Source organism: Phocoena phocoena, chromosome 1, assembly GCF_963924675.1.
Source record: "Phocoena phocoena chromosome 1, mPhoPho1.1, whole genome shotgun sequence".
NCBI lineage: Eukaryota > Metazoa > Chordata > Mammalia > Artiodactyla > Phocoenidae > Phocoena > Phocoena phocoena.
The window spans coordinates 31786776-31800135 of record NC_089219.1 but is presented as its reverse complement, the minus strand read 5'-3'; the positions used below and the strand labels follow the sequence as shown (position 1 = coordinate 31800135).

The 13360-nt window shown below is 42.1% G+C and overlaps 1 protein-coding gene across 2 annotated transcripts in view; it reads right to left on the bottom strand.

Moving 5' to 3' along the window:
* Positions 1 to 13360, bottom strand: part of MACF1 (microtubule actin crosslinking factor 1) — a 341765-nt gene that overhangs the window by 116651 nt on the left and 211754 nt on the right. The window contains exons 37-41 of one of the 2 annotated variants that reach the window (XM_065881162.1): positions 7200 to 12635; positions 6514 to 6663; positions 4984 to 5199; positions 4744 to 4896; positions 1491 to 1724 (exon numbers count right to left, since the gene is read on the bottom strand). The exons of the other annotated variant lie outside the window; for it this stretch is intronic. Of the exons in view, the coding sequence (XP_065737234.1) occupies positions 1491 to 1724; positions 4744 to 4896; positions 4984 to 5199; positions 6514 to 6663; positions 7200 to 12635 (6189 nt within the window). The remainder of the gene's footprint in view (positions 1 to 1490; positions 1725 to 4743; positions 4897 to 4983; positions 5200 to 6513; positions 6664 to 7199; positions 12636 to 13360) is intronic. 2 annotated transcript variants of the gene reach the window in all.

Sequence of the window (13360 nt, the reverse complement as noted above, 5' to 3'; positions counted from 1 at the left end):
TTGAGCAATTGAGCATGATGTGTTCTCCTGACCATCCTTCTAGAACCGTTTTCTACCTTCTGATGGTGTTTTAGTCACCTGCACTTACAAACAGGTGCCCAAATTGGCCCTCTCTCCCCCTCTTTAGGACAAATAGAAGGGCTCTGGAAGAGAACTCCTAAGAGTTCTTCAGCTGTAAAACAGGATCTTCATGGGTTAGGATGGGTGCAGACTGAATCTGAAAAAAGCAAAGCAAACAAGTTAACACACAGACATACACATGCATTCAGGGCAAATATAGAGAGAAGCAGAGTATTTCTGACAATAATAAGGTTAATAAACATTGTGGAATTAATTACACACTTAGAGAGAATGTTCACATGCAACTGTATCACCGTCTGCAGCTCAGGAGCCTATCCTGGATGCGGGCTGTTATTATCTTAAGGTGGCCCAGACCAATGCTATTTCGTTAATTATCCATAAGCTACACCAGGCTATATAGATTCCCAAGTGAGGACACTGCAAATTTCCAGATATGGAAGGTAACCTAGTATTTTACTTCAAATTCAATAGAGCTGAAACAACTAAGCAGTAATAAGGGACATACAGACTTGACTTTAAGCCTTTAATACCCTTTAAGCCTGACTCAAAAGCTCAATTCTACTTTGCACAATATTTAATAAAAGAGACCCTGAGATAGTTTTGCTGGTGACAAGGACAATTCTAGTATCATCTTGCTGAATTCCAACTTATTATTCAAACAGCAGAAATGGCATAAGCATCATTCTTGGTATTATACGGTTATGATGTTACCATTAATGCAATTATGTTGAGTCCTGCAAGAAGAGGCTTGTGATAGAAGGTGGTGAGATGATTAGTTGTTTCCCCCCACCCCCCAGAATGTATCAAGAGTGCTTCTACACACCGTTTTCCAATAACTGAATAAGCACTGGGCACAAGAGTGTAAAGAACGGTGCTAGAAAATAATAATTTCAAATGTGCTAAAAAATTAATATGATTCTGATAAAAATCTTTTTGTCAGCTGTTTGAAGGTGGTCAAGGAATCTTACTGTTAATCATTTGAAAAGCCCCAGAATAAAATTGATTTCAGGACCATTCTTCTCAAGAGCTCAGAGTACCTAAATGTTCCTAACAGTCCTCAAAAGAATACTGAGGGAGAGAGTAGGAGAAATAAGGGCTAGGGATAAAATTTTCATTTGAAAGTCAGAGACAGTGACAGTAGAGTCTCACTAAAAAGAAAACGCTTGCACATGCATACACACGTAAACACACGTATTCTCTCTCTCACACACACACACATAAAACCAAAAACACAGCAAGAAAAACGGCCAGAAGAGCTGCCTCCTGGACCAGAACCAAACTGGCCTGAACCAATCAAAAACTGGTAAACGCAGGCTCCTGGAATCATGACAAATGGACTCTGGCCAGAAAACCCAAAGATAGAGGACATCCCAGAGACCAACTGAGCCCAGCTTCTGGTTCAGCCTGACCTTAAGCCGGGCTGCCTGCTCCATCTGTTGAAGACGGCCCTGCAAGGCATCCACCTGGGCTGTGGTCCGTTCCACATGGTCCTGGAAGGACCTCTGCAGTTCATTCAGAAGCCTTAGCATCTGTCGGTTCTGCTGAGGAGGCAAGTCCTGGGCGTGCTCGGAGATAAAGAACTGAATATCAAAGGCAAGTGCATCCAGCTGAGATTTCCTCTCAGCCATGGGCAGTTTCAAATCCTAAGGTAAGTGGGGAAAGGAAGAAAAAGAAAAAAGAAACTTCTTATTCTCTGTAGAAGCAGAAGCTGTTGGTTCTAATCAAAGAATCAACATGATCAAACAGAGGTTAATTTCTTGCATTTTTATAACTGACACTGATAATTTCTAGGGCCAAACCGAAGTCTCTCTCACTTCTGGCCTCTCCAAACCCCTCGCATATTACAGTTAGGTTTTCTTTACTAGCCCTTGATTTCTAAATGCACTAAGCTTTCAATTATTTATAATAACAGAATTACAGTACAGCTAATCCCAGGTGTCTGTGAAAAAATGTATTTTTTTAAGTTTTGGAAAGTATAACATGAATTTTTGGTCTGAGATATATCTGTCTAATTGTATTTTCTTAGATTCAAATACCTATTTGTATTTGTCTAGCCCTAGTACCTGGTAGGCCAGAAGTGAGAAAATATTCAATTTATTTTTGGTTCACTGAAATTTGACTTTTAGAGTAAATAATGTTGCTTACACATTTTAAAACTGTAAAGGATTACAGTCAGACTTTCTTATATAATAGTTATATTGCTTCTTTAAAGCAGTAGAAAACTGCCTAAACACTAGAATTTATCTGTTTTCAGACAATTAAAAAGCATGCAATTTTCCCACAAACATTTAGTGATCATCAACTATGTTACACTGGATGCAATAAAAAACGTAGAAACAAGTAAGATATCTACACATCTATCACTTTGAAATTGAGCGTAGTCAGCAATCTTGAAAAGCAGGCTGGGAGGAGGGCTTCTAGATATTTATCACAAGACTATACTTCCTTCATGTGTGAACACATGGATTTGGGAAACTGTCACTAAGGAAAATGAGGCTTAGGCTGTGGCTCTCTTTCTATAACAGAATTTGTATAAGGTATAACTAGGCAAGGATCCCAATGCATGAGATGCTCTGTTTTCATATCTCACACTGTATCTTAGAAATTTTTCTCACCCTTGCTTCTCTTAGTACTCTGCCCGTGAACAGATAAAGTCTGCTACTCATTCCTCCAATGGTATATATATGGATAAAAGGCTATGAAAGAAGGCGGCAGGCCAACTCTTGCAAGATAAAGAGGGACGAGCTTGCATACAAGGAAGCCTGACCACAGACAACATTTAGGTCTGTATCTCCTAAGACTGGGGAAAATGAAGAAGATGGAATAGGAGGGAACATCTCTAGTTCTGCTCTGACTTTAGAAAGAGTTTTAGGAGAGGAATATCTATGGCAGACCATGGATAAAACAACGTGAGTATCACCTGATATTACTTTAAGTATAACCAAAAGAAATAACAATGTTGGAAGTGGGGATGGGGGAGAGAATCCTCGGCTCATATGTATCTCAGAATCTTTAACCTTCTCTCACTGACTTATAAAAAGAATCACGTAACTTGGAGTTGGACAAAAAGAAAACCATCTCTTGAGATCAGAGGTCGGCAATCTGCAGTCCCCGAGCCAAATCTGCCTGCCACCTGTTTTTGTAAATAAAGTTTTTTTTTTTTAAAATAAGTTCATATTTTCCAACTTCACTTTTTTTTTTAATTTATTTTTGGCTGTGTTGGGTCTTTGTTTCTGTGCGAGGGCTTTCTCTAGTTGCGGTGAGCGGGGGCCACTCTTCATCGTGGTGCACGGGCCTCTCACTATCGCGGCCTCTCTTGTTGTGGAGCACAGGCTCCAGACGCGCAGGCTCAGTAGTTGTGGCTCACGGGCCCAGATGCTCTGCAGCATGTGGGATCTTCCCAGACCAGGGCTCCAACCCATGGCCCCTGCATTGGCAGGCAGATTCTCAACCACTGCGCTACCAGGGAAGCCCGTAAATAAAGTTTTATTGTAACATGTCCACAACCATTTGTTTATGTACTGTCTATGGCTGCTTTCATGTTTCAACAGTAGAGCTGAATGGCTGCCACAGAAACAGGTCACCTGCAAGGCCTAAAATATTTACTATCTAACCCTTTATAGAAAAAGTTTGCAAATCCATGCTCTAGCTCACTGATCAAAGCTGGTGTGTGAGAGGAAAACATAGGCAGAACACTCTAAGACATAAATCACAGCAAGATCCTTTTTGACCCACCTTCCTAGAGAAATGGAAATAAAAACAAAAATAAACACATGGGACCTAATGAAACTTAAAAGCTTTTGCACAGCAAAAGAAACCACAAACAAGATGAAAAGACAACCCTCAGAATGGGAGAAAATATTTGCAAACGAAGCAACTGACAAAGGATTAATCTCCAAAATATACAGCTCCTGCAGCTCAATATCAAAAAAACAAACAACCCAATCCAAAAATGGGCAGAAGACCTAGACACTTCTCCAAAGAAGATATACAGATTGCCAGCAAACACATGAAAGAATGTTCACATCACTAATCATTAGAGAAATGCAAATCAAAACTACAATGAGATATCACCTCACACCAGTCAGAAAGGCCATCATCAAAAAATCCACAAACAGTAAATGCTGGAGAGGGTATAGAGAAAAGTGAACCCTCTTGCACTGTTGGTGGGAATGTAAATTGATACAGCCACTATGTAGAACAGTATGGAGGTTCTTAGAAAACTAAAAATAGAACAACCATATGACCCAGCAATCCCACTACGGGGCATATACCCTGAGAAAACCATAATTCAAAGAGTCATGGGGGCTTCCCTGGTGGCACAGTGGTTGAGAGTCCGCCTGCCGATGCAGGGGACACAGGTTCATGCCCCGGTCCGGGAAGATCCCACATGCCGCGGAGCAGTTGGGCCCATGAGCCATGGCCGCTGAGCCTACGTGTCCAGAGCCTGTGCTCCGCAATGGGAGAGGCCACAACAGTGAGAGGCCCACGTACCGCAAAAAAACAAAAAACAAAAAACTAAATGTAGCTGACTTTCTCAAATGGAAAGTCAGACTTTCTAAGAAAGGCAAGTACAGACACCAGTTTGCCTAGCAGAGAAATAAAATTGATAAAACTCAAAAGGACAAATGAAACATGCTCGAGAACCGGTGGAGTGCTTACCTCACACTGTTGGAGATGGTGACTCAGGCTGTCGATGGCATCTGTTTCATCGACATGCTCCTTGTTGTTCAGAATAAGATGGGTATTGCCAACCCAGGCTCTCAGATCTTGAAGTTTGCCTTCTAGCTGTTCATACTGATTTAAAACTCTAGTCTAAGAAATAAACGGCAAATTAGATAATAAAATTCTCCAAGCCTACCCAGAGTCTGTGAGCCTTTGTGAATAAAAACAAGAAGCTACCTTTTTTACTTCTGCAGCATTCTGGAGGTGGAGTAGTCTGGAACCCCAGGTGTCACTCACAGAGCTGAGGGACTTTTGAAGATTCTTGGCATCTTTTTCTAGAGCCTTCAACAGTTGAGCTGGGACTTCCTGAGGCTGGCTGATGATAATCTGATTCACACATTCCAGTTCCTGACTCACCACCGTGGACAGATCCTTTAGCTCCCTGTCTACCACCTGAAGGCATACAGTGGAGTTACCTCCAAAATCAAGACTAGAAATCTTGCTGTCTAGGAATCAGCTGTGAACACATTTTTCTGTCACCTCAAGCCTACCCAGGCTTTAGGGTTTATAAAGTGTTTTTATAGACATTCACTAGTTTATTTGGTTCTCACAGTAATTCTTGAAGTAGGCAGAGTAGATATTATTATCCTGGATTTACAGTAGAGATGCCTTAGTGCTTAAAAATGTGAATTTGTTTTCCCCTGAGGTCGCCCACCTGGTAAGCAAGAGAGCCAAGACTTGGATTCAGGTTTTCTGACTCAGTGCAATGCTCCTCGCACTACAACTTGCTGCCTCTCCAAGAACAGAGCAGAAGTATATGTTATTTTGTATATGTGTCATTATGCTTTAAATAATGTTATGCAATATAAGTCAATCAAAGGACAAGTCTTCCACTCCAAAGCCCAAGGGAACAGAACCAATGCATATAAAAATATCCCAAGCCAGCTTTCCCACTCAGCTACTCCTCAGTAGAGAAGCCAGAAACCAGCTGTGGAAGAGCTTGGTAGTTGTTCTGGGCATCATCCTCATTTCCCCTTCAGCCCCCCCCTGCCCAAGGCCATACTCTAGATACTGAGAGAACTGGTAAACCTCTACAATCTCTGTCCTCATCGTGGCTCCAATCCTGTGACAACTCTCAGCCTCCAATTTCAGTCGAAGAGCTATTCCTCCTCCCGCTCAAGGCTGTCTTAAGTCTATGTCTTTCCATGTCCTCAGGGACCTCATTCCACCAGTCAGCACTTCCTCTCTCCTCTAACTTCAAATTCTCCTTTTCTATTGGTTCTTTCTCCTCAGCCTAAAAATCCACTCAAAACGTTCCTCTTTTAGTCCATCTCCTCTAGCTAGTGTTCTACCTCTCTTCCCTTGCCTGCACTATCAAGCTTCTGGAAAGAATGACATACATTAATTGTCCACACCTTCCAACCTCCCGTTTATTCTCAATGCAACCTAGTTTATATCCCATGACTCCACTGTAACTGTTCTTATCAAGGTCCCCAGCAACTCTCAGGCACTAAACCCCCTTTTAGTCCTCACTGTACTCGGTCTCCCTACTGCATTTAACACTGCCGACTACTCCTCCCTTGAGTCTCTTCTGCTTTGGCTTTTGTGAGACTAGTACTCCCTGGTGTTCTTCATAGATCTCTAGTTACACTTTTCCAATCTATTTTTTGTCCATTAAATGGTAGTGTTTTTGAACATGTTTTTCTTCCTGAATAGTCTTTATTTTCTCCACGCTGATGGGCCTGGAGGAAGTCTCTGGGAACCTACCTTGGCCTGACACAGCAGATCCTGTAGCTCTGCCAGATTTAGCTCTAGAGGTTGAATTTGTTTGGTCCTCATTTCAATGTCTCGTAATAGAGACAGATAGGATACCAACTTCTCATCATGTTCTAGGCAGAGCTGCCGGTTAAATACATTCTGTGGAGCCAAAAAGAAAACTCACTCAAATCTGACATACTCCTTTAAGTCTGCTTTTTAAGCAGGCAGGGTCTTAGAATAGAATAGAAATTTTTACTACACGTTGGGTGGAATGAAATAAAATATGTTATTTTGTCTAAACTGTCTCAAATCAATAGACAAAAAAGTGATTTTATTATATTTCCTCAGGGAGCAGAAGCTCAAAATTATCAATCTATAAGCATCATTTTAGCGAAACTTCCAAAACCTATTCTGACTTCAGGTACCATAGCCTCAGTATTTTAAATTAGCTTCAATGTTAGTGTCTAACTTAAAACCCTTGCAAATTTCAGAAAGACATTCAGAGCCACTGCCTAATTTTCCAACAACTATGTTACAAACAGATGATGATGAACTAAGTTATATCTTAGAGAATCATCTAGTGCCCTGAAGTGTATACAGTTATACACATGAAAACTCAGTATCTTGTCAAGAGTCTTGGCATGAAATTAGCTATAACAGATACACACACACAAACACACCATTGGGTAACTTACTTTGGTAGCCCTGAAGGGCTCCGGGTTCACACTCGTTCCCCCCGGTGCAGTCATGAAGGGGGTTTGTTCACTGCCAGGCTCTGAGCTCTTTCTGAGTTTCTCCTGTGGTGTTTTCTCATCCATCTTCATTGTGGGGTATGATATTAGGGGTACCATCTCTTCTTCACGGGTTTCTGGAATAGGACTAATGGTGGCATCCTCTTGTCCTGTACTCTCTTTTCGAGATACATCTTTGGACAGTTTCTCTGGGAGAAGAGACACTGAAACTCTGGGAACTCCCTGAGTCACTATGCCTTCAAAGGACCCTGCTTCTGCACCTGTAACTATAGGGATTGACAGTTTTAGAAATTTCTCCCCCGTTATTTCCTGAGTTGTTACTATTTTAGATTCAAGAATTCCGCAACGTTCACCATCACTTTTGCTGTCCTGAGGATGAAGGTCCTTTCTGTCTGCGAATTCCAAATAACTGACATCTTTGGAGCCTACTCTAATTTCTTCCAATTTAACAGCGCTTGTTGAGTCAAAAGGTACTTCTTGGTATGATTTTTCTTTACTTTCGTTAGATAAGAAAGTCAGATCTTTGGTTTCCCTAATCTTAAAAGTAACACAAGAATCTTGATGATAATTGGTCTCCTGTCTGGTGGTTCCTTGGAAAGACTTCTCTGTTGTGAAAATTGGGGATGTGTCTGCAACTTGGGCTTCTCCAACTGGTTCCTGGTAGCACAATCCTTCAGGTTGTGGGATTAAAGAAGAGAGTATTTCACTCTGGGTCCCAACAGTAACTTCTTGAGATAAATTTTCTTCTGGTTTTAAAGTCAAGCAGAGGCTTAAATTTTTCACATCTCCTTCACTGACCTGATTAGAGTTGAAGAATGTTAAAGCATCTTGATTTCTTACAGAAATTCCTTTGGGTATCATTTGGGAAGAAGAATCTTCAGCTTCACCAACAACAGAAAATCCCAGCTCCCCATCAGTTTCTTTCTCTTTTTCACTTATAGTTATTTCCACAGGCTGACTCTCTATATTAGAGTCATGGTCATCTCTAATGGCAGTTTCCTGATTCAGCTTTTCTTCTGAAAGAACTGCTGGTTGGCGTGTTTTGACACTTTCTTCTACAGTCATCTCCCTCTTTCCTCTCTTACCTTTCTCCCTGGTTTTCACTGGTTTCTGCATAACCTGCGGACTAGGCAATTTGCCCGGAGTTTCACAATTTGATTCTTGTACTTCTGAAATAACTTCTCCTTGGTTTTCCCTTATTTCTTTAGAATCTAGACCTGACATAAACTGTTTCATTTGAGAAATAATTTCTGTCTGTGCCACTATTTTTTCTTGCTCTTCATTTGTATTTTTTTCCATGGTATTATAAGCCACCTCTTTGGGGTTCAAATCACAAATTTCTGAGCGAGGGTGTGTCACTGAACTTTGGCCCAATGATTTACCTTTACCATCACTAGAAATTATGACACTGAAAGATTCTTTAGCACCTCGAGAAGATCTCCTAACCTGACCCTTGCATTCCAATTCCTTTAATGAGATTTCCCTGCTCTTTTTTGCCTGTTCCCCATTAGAAACTCTCACTTTAACCTTTTTCTGTGCAGATTGGTTTTCAATTTGAAATAATTTCTCACTTTCTCCTTTACCACAACTCATTACAGCAGTCTGACTGCAAGCAATTAACATTTCCTTTCTTAGAAATTCTTTCTTTAGTTCACATACTTCAATTCCATCTTGCTTTTCACTCTGAGCCTGGTGATCACAGGACTCGAAGGTATCTACTTGGATTATAGTTGCCAGTTCAGGGCTAATAAGTCTTTTCTCAATAGCTTCCTTTAAAGTTACTCTCTGATTATTAAATATGTCAATAATTCCTCCATCTAACACCTGACGGGATGCAATAATTCGGACCATGCTTTCATCCACTAATTTCTGTTCCAAAGCTGATGCCAATGTCAATCTTTCCCCCGTGGCAGTGTCTATAATTCCTCCAGCATTTGCCTGAGCTTCCAGAACCTTCAGTGTAGCTGCAAAATCTACTTTTCCAAGCTGAATTGCTTGAGACAATGTAAGTACTTTGTCACTTGCTCCATCTTTAATGTCTGAGAAGGGGATTACTTCTAGATACCTCTGTCCAGATTCAATATCAATCTTACACTTTTTTACTAATTCTGCATAGGGAACAATGCTGTAATTCTCAGGATCTATAATCCCATTCATCATTCCTGAAGACAACATTTCTTTATTAGTTAAGAGTCCTTCTTTTTCAGCTTCTGCCAAGGTCAATCTCTGGCCAGAAATGAGACCTATAAAGCTTCCAGTCAAGGCCTGAATTTCTTGGATTTCTCTCTTCAAGTCTGGGGTAACAAGATCTAATTTTATGGCTTCAGAGAGGGAAATAGTTTCCTTTGTTTCAGGATGAGAGAACTGATGGAGGCTTAAGCTCTCAACTTTTTTGAGCTGCTCGGCTAAATCTTCATCAATAATGCCATGTTTAAAGGCACTATCAACAGAAAGTCTCATCCCAGATATATGGTGAATGATACCTCCATCTACCACCTGCTTTGTCAACAACTGCATGGCCTCATCCCTCTCCAAAAGCCCTCTGTCAATGGACTGCACAACTGTTAAAGGGGCTTTGCTGTCAGGGTCCATAATTCCAGTTGTTTCCAATTGTAAGCTAATTAATCTCTCTCTAACTGCTTTTTCAGCATCTCTGCCTTTAGAAGCTTTCTCCAGATTTATAAGCTCTGCCTGGTCAGCACTGTCCACCAAGCCAAGATTTGAGGCCAAAGTTACTGAAACCTTTTTGCCTCGTTTCAGGTCAACAATTCCACCAGTCACCACCTGCCCCTCTAAAATTCTGGTGGCTGTTTGTGTGTCAAGAAGTCCAATGGCAACTGCTTCCTTCACAGAGCAGAGTGTGTGGGTACGAGGGTCTAAGACACCACTTATAGCTTTGTCTGCCATGAGGACATTGCGTAACAATTTCTCATCCATTAGACCTTCATCAATGACTTCTTCAGTTTTCAAAGACTCGCAGGTCTGAGAGTCAAAGAAGCCCCGAAACATGTTCAGCTTTCCCAAAAGTTTCACAGCAGTGTGACTAGGCACAAGGCCTCGGGCTACTGCTTCATTTAGTAAGAGCTTTTGACCTGTCTGTTCATGAAAGATACCGCCCTCTAGTAATTGTGTAGATAATATATTTAAGGTAGCTTCTTCAAGCAACTCTGAAGGATGACTGCATGACAGGGAAGTTTCACTGCCATTAGCTTCCGTGTCTGTCTTTTCTAACAACCTCATACCACCACCTGCCATGCTGTGTCCTTCTGGGCTTTGTTTATGGTCATCCCTACCCAAACAAGTCTTATTTAATGCTTTCTTTCTGCCCAGATGAATATTCTTATCCTTTTCAGACTTTAGTTCCGATTCTAAAACTAGAGCTTTCTCTACCTGAAATTGTGACTTTTTGCTTTGGGGTTTTATGAGAGGTCTTCCAGTTTCACCTAGAGTATATTCAGTTTCAAGTGTGTCTGCTTGTTCTTTCTGACACATAAAGGAAGTCTTTCTGAGAGTCTGCCATTCTTCCTTTGGTGACTCAACAGGAAAAGGATCTTTGTCCTCCACCAAAGTCACATCTTCTGCTTCCTCAGGAGGTACCATAAGGAGAAATCCTTTGTTGACATTTTCTCTGGTAGACACTTCTATTTGGTCTTCCTTTTTGGTATCTAACAACTGCCTTTTAAACTCTGACTTGACTTTATCTATGACCTTCAAAGTATCAACATTTGGATTTCCCACTTTTTGTTGCCCTACAAACAGGTCCCTTTTGGTGTTCTCTTCTGTTTCTACAATGGTCTTTTTGCCTTTTGCTTCAGTGCAATTTGCCTGATCAGGATCTTCTTTGTTCTGAGAAGAAAGCTGGAACTCATGTGGCCTCACAGTCAGCCCATCACAGAAAGTTTCTGTGATTTTCACATTCACCGATTCTTGTAATTTCTCAGGAGCATCTAGTCTCTGGTGCCCACTTCCAAACACTTCTGGAGGACCGGCTTGATCACCTCTTGCTGTTAGTGCCTCTATCAGCTCATTGTCCAACAGGAGCAGCCTCTGTCCATCCCGCACATTAATATAGCTGTGAGTCATCAGATGAAACAGCAGCTTCTCGTTATGGCTTGCGATGCCCTCAGTTTGGCCCTTGCTACACAGCACACCTGCCGCTCCAGGATTCGTGTTCAGTTTGCTTCGTTCTAAAGAGTCTGCTAATTGCATGTGGGGCATCACATCGGGGATACAAATTGACTTCAAGTTATTGGCAAGATCTTTGTCTAACATACCATCTTCTACTGCTTTTTTCCAGGACCAAATCTCTGTGGTTGCTGGTAGAAATAGGGCTTTAATATGCTGTCGGCCACTAAGGATTTTATGGGCTAGTTCAGTAGACACAATACCTTGTTCCAGGGCATCTGTAATTGGGAGAATCTCTCCGGACTCGGGCCATAGCAACCCCATGAATGACCAAAGGGACTCCAGAATCACAAGTGCAATCTTAGCAGCTATTAGATCATTGCTCACTGCTTCATCTACTGTCAGCCTATGCCCAGTGACAGCGTCTATGATGCCTCCTGTCTGAAGCTGCCTTATGAGAAGAGCACAGGCCATATCTTGGTCAATCAAATTATGTCTCACAGCCTCTCCCACTGTAAGTCTGTGTCCTGTTCTTGGATCTACTATGCCTCCAGCAAAAAGCTGAGCTTCCAGCACCCGGACAGTGACCTGCCTATCTACGAGCCCTTCCTGAACTGCACGGAAAATGCTAACCTTCCGGCCTGATTTCAAGCTCACCATTCCCCCTGCCAATTGCTTGACAGGCAGCAATTTCAACCCTGATTCCTGGGAGACAATACATCTCCTCATCAGATCCAGTAAACCGATTTTCTCAGCTGTGTTTGGGTCTATCAGGTTCTTGGATGATCTCAGGTGAGACTCTAACACTGAGTAAAGCCAAGCAGAAATGAGGCCTTGGTGAAAAGCCTCCTCTAGGTTAATACAGTTCTCATCAGGGGGGAGACTGAAACCTCCAGTTGCCAGGTGAGCTTCTAAGATTTTCAGTCCAACTTTCTCATTGATTATTTTCTTTTCAATTGCTTCCACCACAGAAAGAGGGCCTTTGTTCTCAGTAAGCCTGCTGATTAAGGACAGGGCATCCTCTAGTTCCTGGAGCTGCCGGTACATCTGGGGATTAATGAGGTTTCTGGCTAGGCCCTCCTCCAAAGCCAGCTTTTCACTGGTCTCAGGGGCAATGAGGCCAGACATGATAACCTGGGATTCCAGGAGCACAAGGCCTGTGTCTTGGTCAATGAGGCCCTTTTGCATGGCTCTGAAGATGGGAAATATCTCCACTGTGCCTAGGTCAATCACCCCAGCAACTGCTCTGCAGCCCTACAAGAGAAAATGAAAAAGAACACTGAATCAGAGAAGCACAATTGTTGAAAAGAATCGTTCAAAGAACTACAGTATATCAAATTCTGACCACAAGAAAAAACCCAGCCTGGATGAGCCCCAACCTGTAGGAAACATTCTGAAGCCTGGCAGTGTTAATGCTAAAAAAGAATTTTTCTAAACTACAGAATGTTTAACATGGCCAGAAGTTCGCAGATTACTCAAGGGATGGTAGCATTAAGCATATCTGAGTGACAAGCTCTACAAAGTAGCAAGCAGTGAAAGTGAGGGGACAGCTATTTATAAGACTAAATCACCACAAAGGCTCCTACAGACACATACCAGCTCCCCCAAAGTGAGAATTCAACCCCATACAACAACTTCTCAGTGTTGCAATCCACGCAGAAGACTCTTGAAGTAGGACCTCCCTGCCGATGAGTTCAGCGCGATGGGTCCACAGGATTCGAAGAGAGACGTAAGCAGCCCAGCAACAGCTGCACAGCTCACTAAATGGCCCTGTGTATATTACTCAGGCAGCTGTTTAGCAACTGGAGCGGTCATACTCTTGGTGGCCAGTGCTAGCGTGTCCCATGGCAATGGCTCTGAGTTAAATTAGCTCTAGGAATTGGAAGGAGCAAGTCAAGGAAGGAGCAGACTAGTCAAGCAGACTTGACTCTGGCAGACTAGTCAAGCAGACTTGACTCTGGAACCACTAATAACTTTTC